General features: G+C 40.0%; 1 protein-coding gene across 2 annotated transcripts in view; it reads right to left on the bottom strand.

The window, feature by feature from the left end:
- Window positions 1-25853, bottom strand: part of CD109 (CD109 molecule) — an 80501-nt gene that overhangs the window by 43624 nt on the left and 11024 nt on the right. For both annotated transcript variants that reach the window (XM_035321031.1, XM_035321030.1), the window contains exons 3-13: window positions 20002-20030; window positions 15852-16082; window positions 15567-15692; window positions 7399-7438; window positions 6662-6746; window positions 4630-4726; window positions 3672-3807; window positions 2703-2812; window positions 747-986; window positions 322-423; window positions 165-227 (exon numbers count right to left, since the gene is read on the bottom strand). In XM_035321031.1, coding sequence (XP_035176922.1) covers window positions 165-227; window positions 322-423; window positions 747-986; window positions 2703-2812; window positions 3672-3807; window positions 4630-4726; window positions 6662-6746; window positions 7399-7438; window positions 15567-15692; window positions 15852-16082; window positions 20002-20030 — 1259 coding nt within the window. The remainder of the gene's footprint in view (window positions 1-164; window positions 228-321; window positions 424-746; window positions 987-2702; window positions 2813-3671; window positions 3808-4629; window positions 4727-6661; window positions 6747-7398; window positions 7439-15566; window positions 15693-15851; window positions 16083-20001; window positions 20031-25853) is intronic.

A 25853-nucleotide genomic window follows, 5' to 3' on the forward strand; every position in this document is an offset into this window, starting at 1 on the left:
AAAATAAAATAAAATAAAATAAAATAAAATAAAATAAAATAAAATAAAATAAAATAAAATAAAAAGCTGAGTCTTTCTAGTGTTCAATCACATTCCACCTGAATGTTTGTCAAGTTGGTAAAAGTCATCTTGGATTGTCCACATATGTAAAACGAGTAACTTACCAGATAATGGAATTCTCTTACTGGTTTGTTGCTTGCAATATTCAGCTCAAAAGGTCTCCCAGCCTGGGAAAAGAGTATGATTGATACGGATGAGTATGGAAACATGATGAGTAACTGGAATTGTTTTCATCTTAGAAAGTTTAGTCTCAGACTGTACCTTTATATCCTGGCTCTTTGTTTTAACCTGGAGATATGTTTCTGTGGGGGAGCTGAAAACATCATAAACTCCTATGTCAGTTCTACTGTTGAGGAACTCTGCCTGTGAGATAATGTAAAACAAAGCTCTTAATAACAGCAAAATCTCTATGTTCACATATATGTTGCTGTTTATAACAGCATGGCACCCATAATGGCAATATAGGACTGCTTCTTGCTTTGGGTATGTTTCTTTTTTCCCTTGCTAACTTGGTGCTCTTATTTAGATCGCATTTAGACAGAGTCTATCTCTAACAAGAGTAAGTAAGGAATATGGTAGCAGACGGCATAGAGGCTGGTGCACATGGCAGGAACAGCATACCACTAATCACAGCCTGCTCAATTCAGCGTGTTGTTGTTTCAAAACATCGTATTACAAAGCAATACCTGAACTCTCAGAGTTTTTGTATTAGATAAGATTGGAAACTCAATATCAACAATTCCATTTTCTGGGACTGTGTAGTTCAGGACATGGACTGTCTTATTTCTCTCCTCTGTTGCCTCGTTCTCAAGGTGAGAAAGTGAAGAATGGTGAGAAAATGAGTCTGACTGTTGTGCAGTGATTGTGACAAGGTTTTGTCTCTCTTCACTTGTCAGCTGGTTGCTATCAGAACGTGTCACCTTTAGCTAAAAACAAAAAGAAAAAATGTCCATCAAACAGGGTAAGACTAAAATCCACAACATGCAACATCTAACAATGAATTTGCACTTACATCATCATCCAAAAAAACCACCAAGGACATTCTCATGTTTGTCACACATCAGCAACTTTATTTTACTCCCTTGAGAGCACTGCAGGTAGGCAAGTCAGCCAAAACCAAAATTATTCATAAGTCCACAGAGTTTAAAAAAAAACAAACAACAAAAAAAACACAGGTGAAACAGAAAAGGTGACCTGCTTTGCCTTTCAGCTCTCTGAATTACAACTCTTCTTCTTAAAGTCCTTGTCTATAGAGAAAAATATCTATATCCAACCTACCACCTGAATATTTAATTTAATCAAAGGATAACCTAATATTACATCATGTGCAGGAAAACACATCAGACAAACAGAGATGATACTGAGTCAGATGCCTTTGTGGATTCACCAAAGGAACTACAGAAAAGACTGAAAACAGGCCCCAAATTGACACAAACCATAAATTCTTCACACCAACTTCCAACAATCAGCACTACAGCTTGTATCAACCCTTATTCCCATGAGCAATCAGATTCTCACCCATAGTAAAACCCTTCTATGTATTTTATACTCCAAAAATTCAACCTCTGCATTTAAAAACATTGAACTAATATTTCCCTTTTATTTTTCAGTTCAAAGGTCTGTCACCTCATTCCCTCTCCTCTGCCAGTATTTTCCTATCCTCTGTACAGCACATAGACCTTCACCTCATAGTAACAGCAGCAGCTGTTCCTTCACACTCATTTGGGAGCATAGCTGATACCTCCTTCTCTGCTAGCTGCAGCATTGCTAAATGCCTCAACTCCCTCTCACTCAGCTCATCTTCAAAGGAGGAGGAAGCAGGTCAGAGCTGAAGTCAATCTAGGTTGCTGGCAAAGAAAATGAAAAGCACTAAAACCAAAGGCCCAAGCCAGCAAGAAGTTACAAGTCGAATCAATCTATTCCAAAAGTGCATATTCAGCCTATTTTATTGGTATTTAGGGTTGATTTCTACATAGCAAAGGCTCTGGTTGTCTTCAAGAGCTATGAAGACAACCTATTCTATTCCCCTCTTCAAGAAAAATGCAGTGATGCAATATGCAACCTCTGTTAAATGGAGAAATGCTGAACGCAGACCAGGAGAGCATGAAGAATATGAAATGCTTCTGAAAGGACTGTAGACGGTATGAAAAAAAAACAGAACAGAATGCAAACAGAACAGAATGCTTTCATTTCAGAGCAATGTGGTTTTATGAGTTTTACTTAATTTTGTAACAACTTGCTAGGTTTTTAATATAGATACATATAATTCACATTTATGTATATATATATACATTTTATATACAAGTATTAGGAGAGTTGGGACTGAATAACTACTAAAACACAGTCAACTAATGGAAAACATCAGCTAGAAACTGAAAAGATTTCTCTTACGAATTCCAACAAACTACATTTAATTATATCCTGCTAAACATTACATCATTCCCTGTTCTTCTATCCTTTGCTAGAGCAAATACCTCTCAACTTAGTATTTCCTGATAGGTATCATGAAAAAGAGGTACTTTGAGAACAAAGTTGTAAATTACACTTAAAAGTCTGAGGCAAATTTTGGTATCTAAGCAAAAATATAGGAGAAAGAGTCACACTTGTTTATGTACAAATCATAATGAATCAAAAGAACTTACAGTAGCGATGAAATTCAGAGAAGGTTTAATAACTCTAGAATAGTCCACGAATTCAATAAAATAGTCACTTTGTTTTGGAAATATGACGGTACTTGAATTTTGGGAGATTCCTGTTGAATAATTGCATGTGTTTAGACAAGTTTATAACATACATATTCCTTTAGCAGCAATATCATTTATTGTCAATAATATTTAGATAATTTTATCATTTTTTCACTGTTTTCACTGCTCACCATCCTTCCAGCTAAGAACCAGCACAAAGGTGATACACATACCGGTACTATCACCCATGACAATAAATAAGCCATACCACACCATGCCATAATTCATCCATACTATTTCAGAGTGACAAAAGAGAGGTGCTTAAGAATCCCAAGTCAGTCAACATCACCTTACTGAGCTTTCTACAGGAAGTCTGTAATGAAACTGAGTTTCTGGAACAGGTGGAAGTTTTTTACTTTTTTTTTTTCTAATATGCAAGGTGCAACAGAACAGGAGCTCACAAGATAGCTCAGTTTCCAAATCAGGCTTTGTAGAAGAGGGTCAGAAAGACAGTGGGCAACACGTGGCCAGAAAACTCTACTGATGTGGTTTACAAGCAAACAAGTAACATACATTTATGTCTAAACTCAAGTTTGTAAAACAACCTAATATTAGTAATCCGTAATGCCTGCTCTTCTCATCAAAAGTGATCAGTCATTGGCTTTAAGCCCCCATTTGAACAAATCCTTTGGTTACTTAATAAATCATTTAGCACAGAACTGTATTCAACTGAGTTAACAGCTGGTTAAACTATTTAATATCTAGGCAAGAAACAGTTCAGATAATAAATTTGGATGTGACAGGTTCATATTTCCTTCAGCACATGATACTTTGCTAGTACTTCTAAGCCCCTCTGCATACCACTAAGCTCCTCCAGCATGATCTGCTCTTTGGATTTCTCTTGGATGACCTCATGCAACAACATACCTGTGAGTGTCTCAGTGACCACAGCGATAATTTCTATTGGTTCTGTGTAATCGTCATCACCACGGTGCCACGACTGATCATCATTCAAGTCTTTCAATAAAAGTTTGTTACAAGTAACATTCACAGACCCATTTATCTACAATGTGGAAAAAAATGTGTACATATAAATAAAATTATACACTCCTACATTGCCAAAGCACTAGTGTCTGTGCTTTACAGAAAAAGACAATGAGCAGGATGGTGCCTGAGGGAGGATATACTCTATCCAAATTCCCAGAGCTCAGTTTCTGTAGGCTAAGTGCTGCTGAAGGCCTGAAGTGAGCCAGAAATGACAGGCACTGTTCAGCTAGAAGCTGTTTTTAACGTACTCCATAGCTCAGAATTAAATTTTGTAGAAGGATGCCGTGAATCTGTCAGCACTTTTAAGTCTTCATATCAAAACTGTACGTCTTCTTACATGTCATGCTCCAGCTTATCTCTAGCATAGCAACTCCAATACAATTACTTGGTAACTAGTAAGCAAAATGTGTTAGTCTCTACCATGCTAGAGTCCCACCTGGACAATTGCAGTGGTCTCTTCTGGCCCTATAATGCATGGCTGAGTGTGTAACAGCACACGTGGCACCAGCGAACATTTCTGGGCACTGGCCTTCTGTCACCTACACTGCTAGAAGGGCTTCAGGAATGTTTTTCTACTTGGGCCAGCGAGTGCTCTCCAAAATAACTTCCAGGCACAGTTCAAGGGACTACAGTGGCCAAACATCATTCCCAACACACAGTCTGAATGTAGCCACTTTGTACTAGAGAATAAAGCTTTCTTTTCTAAAATTTAACGCTATTCAGGCAAGTCACTCCAGAGACGATGCCAGCAGAACTCAGCACTTGAGAATGATCCCACAGAAACCTACAAAAGCAGACACAGCCTTAGAGTCTGCAACAGTACTAAGAAAAGACCCACCTCCAATGTTTTAGTTATGTTCCTCTTGTTTTTCCAGTAAGAGACAGGCAGGCAGGTCACTGTTACAGTTCCCTTCACTGGCTTTCCATATGTATACCTGAAACACACCAACCAAAGTCAAACAGTGCACCATCCCAAGTGCTTGGGCTCTCAAAGAGCTTTCAAGGCAAAAGGATCAACTAAAAGCTTTTTTTCCCCAGTTTTGAATATGACTAGAATGTATCCGTACTTTGAATCATGAAGTTTTGAGCACTGAGACCAGTTTGTTGACACTGAAGTCAGAAGCCCAAAAACTGGAGAACATACACAGAAGTCAGAAGTGCTGCCCTTTGCTACACATGAGCTCATCAAGTTATTATTATTATTAGGGGCTTTATATTGTACGTAAATTAACTATGTTAAGCTAAGCTGGAAGCAAGTTATTGAACAGAATGCCAATGTAGCATCATAATTAACACGCAGTAGAGTGAAAATTGGATGTGGGACGTGCAAGTGTTCTGTTTCCCAAACGCTGCTTGTATAAAGCGAGAGCTTTCAAGATATTTATATTCAAAAAAATATAAAAAATATAAAAAAATATAGTGCAAAAAAATCATGGCATTACTGGTCAGCAAACACAACTGGCAGCTGTAGCTAACTTGTAAATGGTAACATACTCACTTCTTAGAATGCCACTACCAAACTGTAATCAGTGAGTAGTAATAAAGTAAAAAAATTGCTCAAATGTTTCTAAGCTGTATGTAAGAGAAATCATTACATTCAGTCCTTACAGAACAGACAAAGGGGAGAAAAAAATCATTCTAATCCAACAGTACTATTACATTCAGATATGATAACTAAGTACTTTAAATCAGTATGGATTTGGTTGACAGCCAGTTAAGCAATGTCAAGGCTGAAAAGCAGAGGAAAATAATAATCAAACAGTATAGTTACAGGAAAAATGCTGACCACACTGTCTTCTACCTGAGCTGCAGTCTTTTCCCTCAGACCTAATTACAGTAAGAAGCTGCCATTAAGCCTGAAATGATACTGTCATTTGGTAGCATCCTGTAGTTAATCTAATAGCAGTCCAGAGATGAGAAGTGAAAAAGATTTTATGACATCTACAAGCTTAAAGGACATGAAAAGTCCTCGTATACAGAGACACTATGCCTATAAAAACAGTCAGTAGGAATTAACTCATTCCTTATAATTAATTATGACATATCAGTAAAACTTTGGCACTACTGGGATTCAGTCTCAGACAATTCACTGGTGTCCAAGTCTGGACTTATTACAGCAGACAGGTACACTTTCAAATATCTTATGAGAGCGGGAGCTTAACAAAGGAGGTAAGTATCCTGTGGCAAACCAACACAACTTAGAAAACAGAATTCACACTGGCATATGCTACTCTCCAAATGTAGCACGGAATGGGGGGGATACACTTTTTTTTTTTAATTGCACCTTAACACCTATTATTTTTACAGCAGTCTACAATGAAGTCTACTAGTTTACAATGAAGTCTCTTCTGAACTGCTCAAGAGTTTTTATTTCTTCATCTATTTATACGTATAGGCCTTTTGTTAGCTGGTAGAAGCCCATACTTCAAATCAACAATGCTGACAAACTGGAACAAGAAAGATGCAAATAGAAGCTTGAATAGTTTTCCAATTGGTCTAATAAAACATAGTTACTCTACCTACAGACCTTGATGTGGTAAGTTGGAGAGCACCATAAAAGAGCCATATTAACAACAAAAAAGTCTCACAACATACATTATAAAAAAGAAGACTCATGAAACTTTATGAATAAGGCAGCTGAAAATATTTTGGCTGTAGTCTAGAAATAACTACTCCCAACCAAAAAAGTGCAGCTAACAGTCTGAAAATCTATCCAACATTGCTACAAAAATGACTGAAAATGTAAGGTAGACAGCTACTTTAAATTAGAAGGTACTTTGTTAGCATTCTAAGTTTTTGCTTTCAAATTTACAGATACACAATAATTATCTCAACAGTGAGGTTGACAATGGTAACAATGTTTTACTTACTTTGCAGTGACAACACCACTTACATCTTCCTCTCTCAAAGAGTAGTATAATGGTATTGTTATCATAACATCAAACTTTGGTAAAACTAAAAAGAAAATTACAGGAAGTGTTATATTCACTTAAAAATAATATTTATTTTTTTCTTAAAGTAAAAAAGGTAGAACATGTGGAATATAAGGTAAAATATACTTTTAACCCAAACTGATGCATGCCTCATTCTAAGACTTTCTGTCGAAAGGAGAACACCAAGCATCACAACAGCAGCCTGTGCACAAACTTGTGTGGCTGAAGTATAAAATGTTCATTTCTCCTTCATCTCAGCAAGTTTGTAGAGGAAACAGTAAACATTCATCCCATTCAGCCTTAACAGAATAATCAGCAAGCTTTGTGACCAGATATTAGACAGATATTTGGGGATGAACACATTGCCTGCAAGATCCTGGTAAAACAAGGACAACAGCATCTCAGAGGCTTAAGATAAGTATTTTCAAGATTGCATAACATCCAGACACTACAGCAGTAGGTCATAATAGCTAGCAGAGATAAAGAGGGCAACTGGTAAGATGACGTTTTTTCTCAGGACAGTCAGTCTCAGAGAAGAGGATTTGAAAAGTAAAATTTCTAGGAGTATTCAAAAGATTTGTGTTAGCCAAGGGAACCTAGATTCCAAACTCTAAATTAATGGAGACTCCATTATCCATTCTGGTCACTACTTAATGCCTTTATGTAACACTTACCATATTCCATCACTTTAAATTTCTGATAATGAACTTGACCCTATTGGAAAAAAAAAGTAAGAACATATATACCATTGTAGTTAGATTAGCAAATGTATCTTTTAGGCCCAAACCCACCCACATTCAAGTTAAATTGCAATTGCTGAAATGATGTAACTTCAAATTATAGCTCATCCACCATCACCTCCTGTTACAGAGCTCCTGTAAGACCCAATTGTAGGTATTCGCACCACAGAAGGATGCAGGAAGCTCACATACAGCATATTCTAGGTATATATAATGAAGACCTCAGAGAGCTTCCAGTCTTTGGATGTCTACATATGGCTGGTTTCTGTATAAAACACAAACATCTGAGCCAGCTAGCTTAGAACAACCTAGCATAAATACTTACAGTAATCAAGATGAACCACAACAAACCCACCAGCAGTATCTCTACAAGCTCATTCTAAATTAACTCAGGTATGTCTGTGCAAAAGGGAAGCCCCTGCAGTCTATCCAGAGGACCACACCATTTCAAAATCATGTATAATCTTAAGGGTCTTCATTTACTCCAGAATTGCTAATGTTTAGTTATAGTCTACAGTGTATACTTATTTCAGCAGAGATTACCTTGGTTTTTATCTTCCTGTCTTTTATTTGTTGGTTAAAAATCAATGGAAGAAATAAGCAATTGTAGAGAATATCAAGTTTCTTGTGTTCTTTTCTATTTTTCTTATTTATTTGTTTCCTGATTTTCCTCAGAATACCTGAAAGCCTACTGCAGCATTTTTCAGATTCAGTACCTTAGGCCACATATTGCACATTCTTGGAAAATGAATTTAAGCTTTTCTCCTCCCCCAATTCGCTTAACATTAAAAAAAACAAACAACAAAAAAAAAAAACAGCAGCTATTTTGTTCTTCAGTACAACAGTTGACCCAAAAAGTCATGGTACTGAGCCACATTAATTTTGCTTTTTGTTGTCTTACTCAATTGTTCTTCCCTGCTATGGTATGAGTAATTCTGTCCTTTGTCTGCAGACATATAACCCTTAGTCCATGATTTTTTACAGCATCATGTCAGAAGCTGCCATCAGTAAGGGAATGGCATGAAGTGCCTGGAACTGGAGCTCTGAATCTCAGCTGGTCTGCTTGACACCAGGATTATACTGGAGCAATGACCAAATACTCTCACAAGGCTTTTTTTAATCACTAATAAACCAGACTGTGCCTCACTTCACCATATGGGAAACGTTAACACATTCTTTTGTGATAAACAATGTATCAATGACATAAACAAAAGACTAAAAGAGTTGCTAGCATAATACATCTTGTGCCCATATCTTGCTAACCTCTTGATATTCCCAGTTCCAATAAACACATGATGTTGTCAACAGAAAATATATTATATAAGAACGGAAATACTTTTCAAGAGTTTTGTTTGAGGGAAAAAAGCACTGATACGTTACTTATGAAACGTTCATGCCAACCTTCATCTGAAAATGTGAAATGATACAAGGATTTGGTATACATGTATATTTTTAAAAGGTTGGCTTTACACTAACAGTAATTTAAAAAAGAACAATCCAAGAACACTGTTCTGCCATGTCCACCAATCTCATGAGTCACCTGACAACATTTTTTTGCCTGGCTCAGAAGGAGATGACTTGAATGGTCTCCCCAGCACTCCCCTTGGGTGCCCACAAGGAAGGGCAGGCAGCAACTGTCCCCATGACCAGAGGAGCTCCTGTGTTGGGATGGGGCATTTGGAGAAGCTCCTGTGCTCAGACAGGGCGTTTCAACACAAAGGCTTCCTCGCTGCTGGCAGGACTGCAGGCCACAGAGGAAAAACAGCCAAAAATAATCCCAAGCCTTAAGCAACACAGGAGTAGCAGAAGAAGGAAAGGGTTCAATCCCCTTACTTTTTTTTTTTTTTCCCTCTAAAAAATAAAAATAAAAACCTCCAAGAGGAAAATCTGAGCTCAGCTGGGCTGGAAGAAACAGGCTGAGAAACTGAAAGAATCTCCAGTTCCCAAAGGACAGGAAGGGAGAGGCTCCTTTTGAAAGCTTGTTTGCCTCTTTCCTGAAGACCCTTCTGAGACACAGGGAAAGATCAAGACAGCCATCTCCTACTGACAGGCTGTCTATTTTCCAAGGTTAATATCACTGGCTGCTGTTCAACAACATGATGAGGTTATGTTGATGTGGAGCTCAGAACTCTGATTATGTCTTCATTGAAGACAAAGATTTTGTATCAAGTTTTATGAAGTCGTACAAAATCTTTGTTGTTCATTTCCAAGAACAATGCCGTTCCTACAAGTACCAAATGTGCTCCAGTACCTCAATACCTCTACTAGCTAGAAAGCAAGACGTGGACTGATGCTCTGGGGAAAGGAAAAGACCCTCATAGGTCATCTAGATCTGACCACCAAGCCAGATTTCTTACTAACACACACTTTTAAGCCAAACTGGTTTGAAATAGGCCAAGTAACAACACTTCAACTACTTTGAAACATTTTAGTTCTTCAGGGCAGGGCTATCTCTCTGGTAAATATCGTTCAAATATTTTGAAGTGTACTTTGTTAAACTGGTTTCCAGGAGTGGTGGCTTTAGATATATACACAGTCCAAGCAGAAGATTATTTTGGGGGGGGATTCAGCTAGGAAAACAAGCATGATGCTTATTCCACTTGTGCTGCTTTACTCTAGTCAGGTCTCCCACTTTGCTGTAAATATGCATTTCTTAAACTAGGAGAGATCCATAACATTCTGTGCACATTGCCCAGGGTATATCTACAGATTAAAAATGCAGTGCCAAAAAAAGACCCATGCAAGTATTCTGAGACTATACAGATGATGGAGCCTTTCTCCATTTAATCCTTAGATGCTGCAGACCCTGACATCCAAGAATCACTGAACAACTAAGACCCAGATTTTGCTCTGCTGTATTGAACTTGTCTGAAGTGATTTGGGTCTAATCCAGCCAGTGAGATTACAGGTTTAACTTTTTGGGGACCCCCAGATTTTAACTTCTTTGGCACCCGGAAATTCCTGAAGTGGACGTGGCCTACGTCCACCATGACTGGCTATGGCATTGACGCGCATCCCCCAGCTACAGTGCCAGGCCAGGCTCCAGGTGGCCCAGGCCAGGAATACCTCAGCTTCCACTCTGCAGCCCACAAAGTGGAACAGGCCTAGAAGGAACTAACTTAGCCTAAGCTTTTCACGACCACTTGATTTTCACATTTTATGTCCCCAGATTTTGTACGAATTCCCAAAATTCTGCTCAAATGCCCCAGCATGATCTCTAGAAACAAAGTGGTCCCACTAGCATCACCAATATTCACATCAAAAGATCCTGATTGAGTATCAGTGCTCATATACAAGATACTGAATAAACAGCAAATCACAAAGACTGTATGAGTAGTCTGATTTTGCAAGATAGTGGCATGTAATGTCATAAGTAATGATCTAGCCTCAAACTCATCAGCTCTAATGAGAAATAAATGAGTGATCTAGAAGTAGAACACCACAAAATCCACAGTGGATACATTATAAAATACATAAAACCTCAGAAGTTAAACAATTCAAACCGTAAAGGACATGGTTTTATAATAATCAAGCCCAGATGAATTTGGAAGTTGATTTACCTCTGAAGCTTTAACAAAAAAACTTCAAAAATATTTTAGAAAGTCTTCATTGCTCCTGAACAATTACTACTCTTTTGTAGCATAAATTTCCAAATAACAACTGTAATCGATTACAAAAAGGCCTAATAAAAAAGACTTTTAGATGGAAAGGCCTGCTACAAAAACTCAGCAACTAGAAGACTTTCAAAAATAGGCTCCATAACAGGAAATATAAGATATCCAATGAAAATACAAGGTGCAGACTTGTCAACCAGACTGTAATTACTCTGTCCTGAGTTTTCTTGGAACAGCTGTATGAACACCTGAACTGTTATTAAGATGTTTAATAGCAGCAAGCAGCCAGAACCTGATTTAAAACAGGATTCTGAGGCAGGATACTTCCAGGAACCCAAATTCAGCACACTTGGGAACAGACCTGTAACCACTGGAAGGGAAGTGTTACTTACAGATTTAATGTCACTTTAAAGATGAGAGGAAAAGCAGAGAAAAAAAGGTGGGACAGCTGACAATTTTAACTAGAAAGCTCAGGCCCTGGCATCAGGAAAGCTAAGTCATGCAGAGATCACCCTGTGCTTGCCAGCTGAAGATGTTCCTAAAGCTGTCAGAAGATCCAAAGGCTGTGTAGGATCTCATGGATACTGTGGATCCAGGGCTAGCAGTACCAGTTAAGGACAGGTAAACTATAACTACAAAAATGCCAATCCCCGCCAACCTGCAGCACAGACGTATACAAAGTGCTCCTTAGCAGTAGAGCCAAATTCGTAGTGACTTCTGTTATCAAGAAGGGATTGGTCAATGTGCAACTTCTTGCATAAGACAGAAAAACCTGTACCTCCCTTGATGGCAGCTACAGTCCATCAAGGAATATCCAGAAATAGCCACTTAGAGCAATCCAAGTCACTCACTCACCTTCACTAAACACTGACTCCATTTCAACTGACTACAAAAGGAACTTCAACACCCAGAATAACCTACCTATAGACATCTACACACTGTAAACCTCAAACTGAATCCCACCCCGTATGACCTTGTACTACAAGCTCATGTCTAACTAAAATCAAAATGAATTTCCCATCACCTAAATTCTTCTCTTCCTTTATTCTGCAAGGTTTCTTGCAGTTTTCATTAACCCAATGGCATAACATGCCGTCAGAAAAATAAATATGAAACAACTCATCAGACAGACTTAGTACAATAATGTGAATATTACAACGGCTATTTAATATACTTTGTGCATGATAGGATCATGCAATGTAAGATGCTGTCTCACATGAAAATAATGTATATTGCTTTGTCATTATATTCTTTTAACACAGAATTTGAAGATTAAAGCAGGTGTGAAAGCTGGAGGAAAAAGTCTGAAAGGAAACAACATAAGCTTCTACATGTGTGTTTTTTTTTTTTTCTCCACTGGTTAAGTATCATAAGAATGGCCAGTATGGCCAGTTTTTTCTGGAGCCTACTCCATTTTTATTTACATATAAAGATACACTGTTCTTTCTCTCCTCTATTTTAATTTTCATTTCATAGAGTTTAATGACAGAAGCCATTTATCCTGGCTTCCTTTTATCCCAAGTTAGTTTACTCTAGAATTCAGCTACTCCACCAGTATGCTCAATTATAATGTATCTTCCAAAGAGGCAATCACTCTTGATGCCAAAACATCAAGCATCAGAGATGCCCTCACTCTTTTTTTGTTGTTGTTGTTGTTTTTCTGATGCTTAAAAGCCTGATCCATTATAGCCTGAAAGAATTTCTTTGTTAGTGGAATCCCAAATCACCTTGACAGATGACAGGTTTATTGTTTCCCATAATACCTCGATTACTCTTTACTGTTAAGGATATATTCACTTCCTAAACAGCTTCTCAAAGCTTCCCACAATGATATTCAGTAAACCACACAGAACTATAACAAAACACATTAAATGCTTCCATCTCTGCCACACAATCATTGCTTCCCCATGTTACTGGGCTATGCCACCTCTGGAATTTCATTTGTTTCTAGCAAACTTTAAAAACTCTTTCATACTGTTACTAACCATGCAAAGACCCCATCCCTGGGGTCTTTGCATTTCCTACAAATATGCAAGAGTTCAGACTTTCTCATTTAGATTTATATTCATCTATTAGTTCCCTCTTTCTCCCACTTAGCATTAAATGCTGTGTTTCTTAAAATATGTACTGCTTTCTTCATTTTCATTGATCCCATTTCTGTTCTGACCAAGTTTATCTTTTCCCAAGAAAGTATTTTGTTAATTGTACCAGAAGCATTTTGCAGTACTTTTCACCTTGAACTGTCAAATAGAGAAAGATACCCTGCCCTTGGATATTCTTCATGCCACTGAAGTATTTCGAGCATTATTAAGGACCCCAAACATGGCATTCAAGGCCACACTCAATGCTAGAACACTAAGCCTTAAAAAATTAATAGTAGGGAAAATTAGATGTTCTTACTAAAATATGATAAAGACAACCTAGGATTGTCTAGGTCTACCTGGGTATGCCCTGGTAGATCTAACACGAACCTAGGCCAAAGTCTTCGGCAACAGCCCAGATTCAACACCCACAGCATGACACCAATCAGGCCTAGCAGTCAGCAACACAGTGCCAGTCTGAGACTAGGAGACCTCCTGAACCACGGATCAGAGCTTTTCAGTTCACATTTCTTAACAGGCTTCCTTCAGTGAATTTGTCTGGCCACTTTTTTGATCCCACGTGAATTGTCAGCATTCACAACACACACTCATGATGAGCGCTACAGTTCACTTGTGCCATCTTAATTGGTTTGAAATTGTACTCTATTTCCTTCACCTGGTGTCCTCTAGCTATCTCTTGGAAGAGACAGCGAACAAAATGTTCCCTATTTATCTTTTCCTCATTATTACTCATGACTTGAGAGACTTGTTTTCCTGGCTTACTGACATTCATTAACTTTCTGTAGTACATACATAATGGCTAAAATTTAGAGTACCATTATTTCCTATCATCTACTAAGATCTAATTTCACTTGACTGTTTTCTCAGCTGCTTTATCAGTCCAGATAGATCTTTCAATTTAACTTTTTTTTTCTTCCTTTTTTGGAGGATGGGGAGGTGTGTTTCAGGAGGGCATGACACTTTCACTGAGACCAGCTGCTGCCATTCCTTTAACAATGTCTTCCTGACTTCAGGATGATTTATCACATAGCAGAAAGTCCAAACAATATTTCACAAACATGTTTTTTCCCCCTGGCAAAACAGCTGTTGAAGAAGCCCATCACCATTACAAGCCTTTGTTCCCATATCTGAGCCACACTTCATCTCCTCCTGAAAAGTGCTTGTGCATTTGTGAGAGGGGCTGTGCTGCAAACCAGATCAGGGAGCTGGTCTAGGTTCAACAAAGGAAAACAAAACTTTAATCTTCAAGCTTTTCAATCTGGGTCATTTCCCTGACGTACTTCAGATCTCAGCTTTATTACACATGCATCAGCACTACTGAGAAGCTGTTGAACAGCAGCATAGGGATGGGGAGGAGTGGCTAAGCCTAGGAACAACTTAAAACATTTTTCCCAGCAAAGACAATAGTACCAAATCCACACCCACATGAGAAAGTGTTTGAAGAATCCAGTCCTGATACTCATTTGAACACCTCATGTACCTCAGCCTACACAAATCTATAAAGCGTATAACTGTTACTGCCAGATATCATTCTGAAGTTATACACAGTCAAATGCTTCTGCCCCATCTTATTAGGAATCATTGCACAGTCCTGTTTGTACTTGCTAAATGTCTCCAAACAGTCATTGCAAGCCAGTTCGGAAATGTAGTTCCCAAATTCCAGGCATTTAGAGCAGTCAGAATAAACTTGACACACACAATCTTGAAACCTCCAGCTATTTCTACAGTATATTTTCCACTGTATGAGGATCTTCAAGGATTTGGACTGATAGGACTGTTACCAATAGCAACACACACAAAATAAATTATACCAGGTTTGTTATGCAATAGTTCTGCTATATTATTCACTGTTTCTATTTTGCATGGTTATTTTTTCCTCAGTAACTCTTGAGTCACCATGAATTGGTAAAACACCACTAAAACTAGACAGACATTTGTAAATGACAGTCTTTGATTCCACACCCCTTGAGACACTGACTGGCTGAACACCAGGGCACAATGAATTTCTGTATATTCGCTTACAAAATAAACATAAGGGTGTTTCACTTAAAAAAAAATACTACTCCACAAGTTCTTTCTTTGATATTAATACTAAAAATCCTTGCCTTTTAAAATAACACATTTTAGGATCACAATCCAGACCATAGGATAAAATATGTATTTTTATGTATCTATTTTTTCTTTTTAATATATTTCCTTACAAAACCATATAGTACTGAAAAACGTGTGAGGTTTGCAGAGTTTCTTTAGGTTTGGCACGAAGGAAGGATTTCTACTCATGGTCCATGCTTATTTATGGTTTTGCTTCAGCAAAGTAAACACAGTTTTATTCACATGTATCAGGATAAATGAAATCTCTCTGTAAGTTGGCAATGTTAATACTCACATTCACTTCCACATCTATGGACCAGTCTCCTAGTGGAGGGTTCGTCGATAACTGAAATTTTTTGGAAACTACACCCAAATCACCCTCCTCTAGCAACCACTGCTGAATCAACTTCTTCCGAGGGTCCTAGGAAAAAAAAAAAAAAAAAAAAGTCAGGCTGCATGTAAAATGCACAAGGCCTTGCTAGCAAGATTTAGGAAGCAATATATATGAACTGTATTTGGCATGTGGTGTTAGAAGACATGAGAAATTTCAATGTATATCAAGGTTCCTGTGGATACTTACTCGGATATATATATTGAGAGATGCTTTGTACGGTTTGAGATCAGGATAGACTGTGACAATCCGAAACATCACATCCTGTCCTGGTTTATATGTAGATTTGTCAGTCTGGATGAATACAGAGATACTCTTTGCCGTGTATATCAAGCTGGTACGGTTCGAGAAGATGCGCTGGCCGTCAGCATGGCCTTCCACCAGTAATTCATAATTACCAGAAGCACTGTTCAAAGGCAGCTAAAAAGAAAATAGTGACTTACTGTTAATTATCCAAGATATAATTGAAGAGATCATTATTCCAGAAACATTTGCCATTAGTTCTCTGACATTCTCCTGACCATGTTAACTTATGTAAATACTCAAAAAGAAGAAGAGGATTTCAGGACTCTGTCACTACAGCTATTACATAGAAGTATGTTCTCAGAAACATCTTTCCAAAATATCTCTATATGATTTTTACTAGTAATCAGATTTTCAGTAATGTAAGTATCTATGTACTCACAGACCATTCATAGACATGCATGCGTTGAGCTCTCTTTTCTTTCTATAGTTATTGGGAAATTTCCTGCATTTGATTTTGGGGGCTAATTTTTTCTTTTTCCAGACTTTGTCGTTTTCTGGTAATGAATATTACAGAAATAAAAGAGCTGAAGAAGCTACATATGGGCAAGATGAACAGGACATAAAGAAAACCCTGCACTTCTTTTTACGAGCTTTACCTTCACATCTTTTAGGGCAGAAAAATTAAATTCAGAATGAAAAAACTCCTGAAGAGACAGGAACTGTTTTTCAATAGAAACTGAATGATTTTGTCTCACCTCGGTAATTTAATGATTCATAATTCCAGCACATATTACAGCTCAACTAGTAAGATAATATTATTCCCAAAATATTAAAGAATAAAATAAGAGACATTTTGTATGGTTAGCTGAGATGCTTTATTCAGGATAAACACTGAAAGTTCCTTCTGTGCTGGCAGTGAACACAGACAGACATCACTGGCAAGGAAAGTTAGACCACCTTGGACCAGAATAACCATGCACAGGTGTCTCTCTAGCGACCAGAAGAAATCTGGAGCTCTCAAGTCATACGGACCCATTCATTTCCTTCAGTCAGATGGGAGGAATCCCACCCACAGAGGGTCTAAAGCATCTAAAGCAGAACTGCAGCAGGACACAGAGACTTCACCTTGAGCAGAGCTTGCACAGGCAAGGAATGACCCCAGGAGCATCCCAGCCCAGATGACAGCTTCTGTACTGCCATCTGCTTGGGAGCATCTCTTTGAAGATGGAAAGGGTTTAACAAAACGTACAGCTGGTTCCAACAAGTAGCACTGCTAAAAAGCTTAAGAGTTGCATGCTTCTGTTTGTAGTTAGAACAGTAAATCTGGAGTAAAGCCTCTGAAGTCAAGACAACTAAAACAGACGGGCTTACAGTTTTCAGCATAACATATGGAAATTAAGCTCTCCTCTTGCACTGGTAATGAAAATTACATCTGTTAACTCACCAGGCACAGCACTTCAAAAGTATCCTACCAAGTTCTATAATGAAACACTGTCTTGCTGTCAAAACTCATTTTAAGACTGTACAGTGAGGTAATGGAACTTTTCCCAAATGGGGAAAAATACCACAGAGTAAGAAATAAGGTAAATGCAAATGTCTGTACCAAACACATTTCTTTCTCTGTGTGTTTACCTATAAACAGGAACTGACTACAATTTCATCCCTCTCTGTTGACTTTCTCTTTTGAAAAACAAGTCAGAAGGAAAAATCAGGGAGAGGGGAAATAAACAGGCTCTTTTTTTTCTCCCCACCCATGAGCAGGCATATGATGACACAGGGAGAAAAGGTACCCTTTAATATCTGGACTTATATAACCAAACTTTAGGTACAAAACACTAGATTGAAAACAATTCTTCATTTGCTTCAACTGCAGGTCTTTGTATACACATTGCCAAGAACATATGATTCACATATTTCAACACTCTCAGACTTCCTCGCCAAGTATTCTGGAATATATTAAATAGGAACAACAGCCTTAGTTACTACATCTGTCAAATATTACCTCAGAATTAATTCATTTAAGAATATCACCGCTTATTAAATAAGTTTTATTCCCTAAGAAGCAGACAGGATTCCCTACAAGAACTCCCAAAACATTATAAACCTTCAAAGTCAAGATGATGAGAAAATAAGCTTGTTTTGTCTCATTGTAGCAGAGAATAGTGCTCTTACAGCATTATTTTAATACACTTGCAAGGACCGTCTTTGTATTCTTCTTTACAAGTCTGCAGTCACCATTTACAGATCTCATTTATTTTTCTGTAGCTTTTTCCTATCACAAACAAAGCAACATGGGTTGTTCCCCTGATTTTTAATTTCTTGATACTTCGTATAGTATCCTATTTAATATATGCTATTTTTTATATAGCAAAAGATATTTCCTCCCTGTAACGTGGTGACAAAATTGCCCATTTTATCTTTCTTGATGTAAAAGACAGAGACAATAAAAGTGTACATTGCTGTGGCAGTGCATCAGGATATCTGGGGAGTAAAGAAACCCAAATTCCAGTGCACATATCCATGCTAATGAAAACTGAATTAACACAACGTTTCTGGAAGGTCAGTGCTAAAATAATGCTAACTATTTACCTCAGCCCCATCAATTCCTTCTCACAAAAAGCACTTCTCAATACAACTATGATCAAGGCAGCTTTTAACAGCACCTATTAGAAACTTACTGTGAAAACATTTTATCTTCGTAGATACACCCCTCAACTGAATGGTATTACTATCCTTGTTTTGGCACTCCTAATGTGAGAGAGAAAAAGGCCATCTCAAGCACTTCTCCTGACCACAGCAGCCACCCTCATGAGCACCTAGACAAGGAAGCTACTGTCTCCTCTGGAAAATATGACAGCTGAAACCAGCAACTCATTACCCACCTTGTGCGACCAGCCAAGTACACACTGGGCAGTACATGAGTCTACCATAACTACACGAACAAAAAAAAAGCACCACGGGTTAGGTCCAAACTATGCCTGACCGTTCCTCTCCCACACCTAAAACACATCCCAAGAAACATGAGAAGGGGCCTGAAGGAGCATATTGTTTCATTAGGGCTGTGGTAAGGCAAGTTGGCAAATTTAGATCGAGCTCAGTACATGGTTCCCCATTTTATTTATTGAACACTTGAAGTGCTCTAGAAGTTTTTCAGTTTGGTTATCACAGCATCTGTCTCTTACTACCAGTACAGTGATTACAGAATTCAATTTTGCAGAAGGCTGGTGAGACATAAGGATGCTTTAAGACTGGGCATATTATATAAAGGAACTTGCTAATTTAACCTGTTTTGTTTCATTTTTAACTGATTTATGCCTCCTAATTTATGGTTTGTACAGATACATTTCAATCTAGTAATCTTCATAATGTTGAACTGCTCATCATCACTGGTTATCCATCTATCAAATACTTCCACATTATTTCATCAGATATAAAGTTTATTTGAGATCGGAATCTAAACCCATTGGATTTAGGGATTCTTAAAGGTGTTAAAAAAAATGAAGCATTTGATTAAGAAAAGCTTTCTTTTTTTCCTGACATAAGTATCAAATTCTTTAGATCAGATTTTCAAGATAAGCATCCAGGACTATAAATTGTCAATTCCTACTGGATAAACAACTGCATTATACATTTTTGTTAACTAGTTAATTATGTACTTTCACTGCATTTACAAATCCTTAAGATGAGAGTATATAAATACAAGCGATGTTTTCACTTAAAATTTACTATTTCTCAGTTATTACTTTGCACAATTATTCAGCTCTAATTAGCCTTCATAGTGTGTCTGAAGTAGGGATGTAGGTATCAGCCAGTAGGAAAAAAAGAAAACATACAAAGCCAAGTTCTGGGCTCAAGTTTTATGACAGTTTGTGCTGATGCTGGAAGTCAGCTCACATATCCTGTAATTACTTGTAACAAACTGCAGAGCACTTAATTTGAAAACTCCTTGGCTTATTGGTCAGCAAATACATTCATCTGCAAAAGTGAAAATAGCCAAGATCACATATAAAATACATCATCTCATCAACATTAGCTGCTGAAAAGTCACAGGCAGTCAACATTTTTCTTAGGAGGGAAGGAAAGAAATACTTACTACTGGAAGAACAAGAGTCCCAAAGGAATCTAAATGAAAAGAGAAAGAAATACAACAGTGTCACAAAGCTTATAAAAAGAAAACATCCACGTTATCAGGTTAAGTAGCAGAGCAGTGTTCCTCCCCTGCTCCCCCATTGCCTATAATACCCATCAGACAACTGAACCCCCTTGATGCGGCTCTTCCAAAGCCTGGTGCATGCAGACTGCCCGGTAAACCAACGTGGAACTGGTGCAGTGGGCTGGCAAGCACGCAGCTGACTGCTGCCAAACAACACCTGGAAAGAAAACTGTAAAATAAATACCCTGGAGCAATTGCTGCACTGGTCAATATTGTACATGTGGGTGTCCCTTTCTCATTCTCTGTGCAGGAAGCAACTGGGGGAAGTGAGGATCCGGGATCAGCTACTGGAATAGACTGGGCTTCGAAGGCCATTTTGCTGGTGGGATCCACAGTGAGTGCACACGCGTGTCCTGGTGTGTGCAAGGGGGTCCGAGTACCAGCAACTGGAGCGAGGCTGTGGCCAGGGGGCCTCGCACACCCAGATACTAGGAACTGGGGAGACCATGATCCAGTGCCATCTACTGGGCAGACTATTTCACAGAATCACAGAATTGTAGGGGTTGGAAGGGACCTCAGGAGGTGATCGGCTCCAACTCCCCCACCAAAGCAGGTTCCCTAGAGCAGGCTGCCCAGGTAGGCATCCAGACGGGCCTTGAATATCTCTAGAGAAGGAGACTCCACAACCTCTCTGGGCAGCCTGTAAATTTAAGCCCCACTACTGCAGAGATACAAACTGTGGTCAGATATATATGTATTCCCACTGACCAGAATCCTTCACCAGAGGTAAGGTGACTGGGGCTGTTTGCGTGAATGCTGAGTGTGCCTGTGTTGGTCTGTGTGACTAGCTGCTGGATGTCTGTACCACATACATATACCCCTGTGTCTGTGAGCCTACTGGGAACACGTGCTCAGCCCCACTACTTCCTGGACCTGGGGCACGGAGCCCCTGCCAGCCTGCTGGATTTAGCGGCTCCCGAACAATCACTACTGTCCCAAAACCGCTAAAAGAACTAGACGGAACAGTACAGCCCAGAAAAACTGAAATGCAATGCTCCGGTTAAATAATGGTCTGCAGGTGCCAACAGAGTCCCAGCTGAGAGCTACCTGAACAAGGAGGATATGGTTTGGCATTGCTCTCCTTGAAAACAAATCCCCTCTCGGGTATGGCTGGTCCAGGACCAAAGCATTCCTCTGTTTCTGCAAAGAAGCTGACTCCGCAACTCCTTCACATGTAGGAGAAACCCAGGGTATTTTGTATGAATCTCTTCTTCAGCTAAGTAGCTGACTGCTTTTCATAGTCATTTTTATCAAGACAACTTTTCCAGAAGGAATTTAAAAAAATAAAAAATAAAAAGACTTTAAACTGCACGCTATTAATGAAAGGCAAGCGATGAAAAATTCCTTAATCCTGAGCATTCATTCCCTCTGGAGGTAATGACCTCCCTGGTGTTTTCAGTGCTGTGGGGACAAACACAGAAGAAAGCCAGTGTGACAGTCTGTCTGCACTGAGCCACCACCTGTACAGCAACTAAAGCTGCTTCTTCACTGGGCTCTGGCCCTCAGCCTCCTCTTCGCCAGGTGCATCCCCTCTGCCCCTTTCTTCTTTATGTGGTTGATGGAAGATGTGCAATTTAACCTTGCAAAAGGATCATCTCCAGAGCAGTCCTACAGCAATAGCACTCCTCTGTTTGGTGGGAGCAGACGGCCGTGCTTTCCACTTGAACTTTTTCCTGTACATTCACATACACTGAAACATCTTTACTATCTATTCAGGCTTCTGTTCCACCCGAGTTACTATTTTCTGTTGATTCTGCAGCTCAAATAAAGGTCAAAATTTACAAAACCACGCACAGCATTTACCACCCTTAAGCAACAGAGCACAAGGAATTAACCACCCTCACTCCGCTACAGCCCCTTGGGAACAAGTAACTAGCATATTTAATGTGCATGGGTTAATATAACTTAACATTTTAACTACTTCAGATAATGTGGCCTCAAATTTTCTCACAATCCAAACAAATGTGCTGTTAAGATCCTAGATAACATAACACCCTGGAGCCCTAAGTGCTTTTATTTTAATTATGTAACGTGCTTTCTTTTGCTGATTTAAATGGTGTTGCCTCAGTATCATCACTTCTCATATCTCAACATTACTAGTGTTTTACAGGCTTTTTTGGCTGAGGTTGGAAAAGAGTGGCACCTCGTGGCTGATAAAATCTACAGCCATCACTATTCAGCCACATTTGACTGCTTTAAAGGCAAAAACATACTTTAACAATTTTCTAATTGGTACCATAAAATTTAAATGGGTACCGCAGCCACTGCAGGATTTGTTTTTCATGGGTGTCAACAGAACTGGTTTGAAATTTCCACTCGGTTACACCTTTTTATAACTCCTATGAAGAAAGAGACTGACACCTACTTTTATTGTGAACATAAAAGCATTCAAAGATGAAGCAATTATTTGATATTTGAACTCCATTAAATGTTAATTAAAAAAGAAAAAGTCATTCCTCTGACAGTGGCAAGTCGAATGAAGTCTAGGTGGACTGGAAGCAGTATGTTCCTGCTGCTGTCAGAGTGCTAAAGTCCCACTCAGCGTGTACCATCTAGCCAAATTACAACCTGGGTTAAACCAAATGACTCACATCCTGCAAATGATGTTTGTGGGTAGCGCACTTTAGTACTTTATTCTGGTATCCAGCGGTTTAACAAGGATGGATGGCATCTGGCCCTAAGCGACACGGCTCTTTTCGCAGCATGCTACTGTTGAAGCCATTATTTTTTCCTACCATTCCTCTGTCCTCTTCACTCTAGAAGCAGCCCACGCAGTTGTTGACTCTCAGCAACCCCGCTGGCCTTCCATGTTTTCCAGCCAGAAGTCTCAGGCAAAATACGCACGTTTTTTCCCACCAGCAAGCAGAGCGGGCACTCTGGCCCACCGCACAAAGGCAAGGAGCCCCAGACACAGCTAAGCTTGCTTGGCACACAGGGCTGCTGGAGAGCCACCGGCTACAGATGAGGAATTGCACAGTGCTGCAGAATACCCAATGTGCAGGTAATGTAAATCCCTCTCACCTAATGACATATTTACTCCCAACACCTACCCAAAGCACTCTGTTCCTATCATGTTCACTCTGTGCACATCATTTCACCTAAAGGAAGCCTGTATCTTCCTCACTCATGAGAATTAGGAAACCAGTGTCCTGGTTTCGGCTAGGATAGAGTTAATTTTCCTCCTAGTAGCTGGTAGGGTGCTATGTTTTGGATTTAGGATGAGTGCTGATATCACACTGATGTTTTAATTGCTGCAGAGCAATGCTTACACTAAGCCAAGGACTTTTCAGCTCCTCGCTCTGTCCTGCCAGCGGGCAGGCTGGGGATTCAGCAAGAGCTGGGAGGGGACAGACCCAGGACAGCTGACCCAAACTGGCCAAAGGGATGTCCCATACCGTATGGCATCATGCTGAATATTTATGGGGCCTGGCTGGGGGGGGAGGACCGCTGCTCAGGGACAGTCTGGGCATTGGTCAGAGGGTGGTGATCTTTTTGAAGGGATTATGATATTTCAGTGGTAGGCTGGTTAATAAGATAACCAGCAATAATAGAGATGGTATAAAGCTACTTCCTGAACTTTTTCCTCTGTTGTATAACAAGAGTGTGACTAACACTTCTCTATTTCCCATCCCTCTACATGAATAAGGCTGTACTGAAGCTGAGTTTTGTACGACCACAACCCCAGGACATTGTTCCACCAGGAAGGAAGGAAGGAAGGAAGGAAGGAAGGAAGGAAGGAAGGAAGGAAGGAAGAAGGGAGGGAGGGAGGGAAGGAAAGAGGGAGAGAGGAAGGAAGGAATGAGGGAAGAAGGGAGAGAGGGAGGGAGGGAGGGAGGGAGGGAGGGAGGGAGGGAGGGAGGGAGGGAGGAAATCTTTGATGCTACTGATAATCAGTTATCAACAAGAGAGGAACTTAGCTTTACTTACAACATGTTTGAGCAGGTATGCACATGGTCAGGTACTGCTACACAAGCTTTAATCTATCCAACACAGACAGATATAGCCATGGCTATAGCAGTGGCTTCGGTACATTGTGAGGCACAAAATACAGATCTGACATTCGTGCCACAGTGCACAACCCTGGGCTTCTGTTTCCACTGCCACCTGCATCCATGTGCACACATGCTACAGGGGCAGAAAGCCCATTGCTCTGCGCAGCATTGCACAGCGACCAAAGCAATCTGACCTGCGACAGAGCAGGCACTTGGCAACTTCCTAACCAGAATGGTGCCTGCTTGCATCCATCTCTTGATAACAACTAAGGTACACCCATGATGAAGATGGGGAAACAGGGAGGAGGGAGAGTTAAATCACAGCCCCTTCCCCTGTGTGCAACTCAGAAAGGATTTACCTCCTGAAGAAAGCAGTGTTAGGGAGCTGCCTGGCTCCCGTGATAAAGCCCAGAGCACTGTCTCATTTCCAGCCAGTGAAAAATCATAAAACAGGCTCTGGGGCATTAGGTAATCTCCCAGTTCATGCCACTACGTAATTATTTTGTTAGGAATTGAGCAGCCTTGGCAGATCGGGAACTCTTTGGTGTTGTAGCAAGTCTCCCTGTCCTGCAAGATTTTCCCATGTTCTCAGAGCTTCTGAGCCACCTCCTGTAGCTCCACTCAGCTGCGCCCAGAGGTGGCTACAGATGTCCTCGAGCGAGAGCAGCAGGCAAAACATTTCCTTTATGTCACTGCTGAATTGCTGACATGCACCACATTTTTCCATCCATTGATGAATTAGGTATATTTAATGGTATAGCATTCGCATGTTTTTAGGAGCTAATCACGGTCCAGCCGCCGGCAGGCAGCTTTGCCCTGCTGGAACCCTTGCCACCATGCATCTGGACATTGTCTCCCTCCTTCAGCACATCCCGGCGAGGGCTGACTTCAAGCATTAAATACAGCTCCCAGCACTTACAGGTGAACTCCAGGCGCAGTAGGCTTAGCAAGGAGCCCACAACCATTACTCCACCCACACTGAGCACCACAGCGCAGAGGACGCTTCTTCCTGGCTCCCCACCTCTGCTCTCTGCAGCAGAGCACTAACTGGCACTGCTGCCACACGCCATGGAGAGAAAGACCTGGAGCAAGCACAGGTCCCTACTGCTGTGTGGGCTTTGCTAAAGACAGCTCCCAGGTGGGAGCCATGCCATAGATGAAGAAGGAGGCAAGAAAAATTCTGTAGTCTATTCCAGACTAATCCTGAGGAAAAGTGGAGGGGGGGGGATCACATGACATTTCAAGAAAAGGCCTCCTTCCTCATCACTCACAAAATGGCTACAAAGCTGGTGAAGGGCCTGGAGCACAAGTCCTGTGAGGAGCAGCTGAGGGAACTGGGGTTTAGTCTGGAGAAGAGGAGGCTCAGGGGAGACTTTATTGCTCTCTACAGCTACCTGAAAGGAAGGTGTGGGGAGCTGGGGGTCGGCCTCTTCTTGCAGCTAACTAGTGATAGGACTAGAGGGAACGGCCTCAAGGTCCACCAGGAGAAGTTCAGGTTGGAAATGAGGAGACATTTCTTCTCAGAAAGAGCTGTCAGGCATTGGGATGGGTTACCCAGACAGGTGGTGGAGTCACCGTCCCTGGGGGTGTTCACGGAAAGGTTGGACGTGGTGCTTAGGGACATGGTTTAGTAGGTGACATTGGTGGTAGGGGGATGGTTGGACCAGGTGATCTTGGAGGTCTTTTCCTACATTAATGATTCAGTGATTCTATAAAATCACTTGACACATAGAATAGAAT

The sequence above is a fragment of the Oxyura jamaicensis genome, chromosome 3 (genome assembly GCF_011077185.1).
Source record: "Oxyura jamaicensis isolate SHBP4307 breed ruddy duck chromosome 3, BPBGC_Ojam_1.0, whole genome shotgun sequence".
Lineage (NCBI taxonomy): Eukaryota > Metazoa > Chordata > Aves > Anseriformes > Anatidae > Oxyura > Oxyura jamaicensis.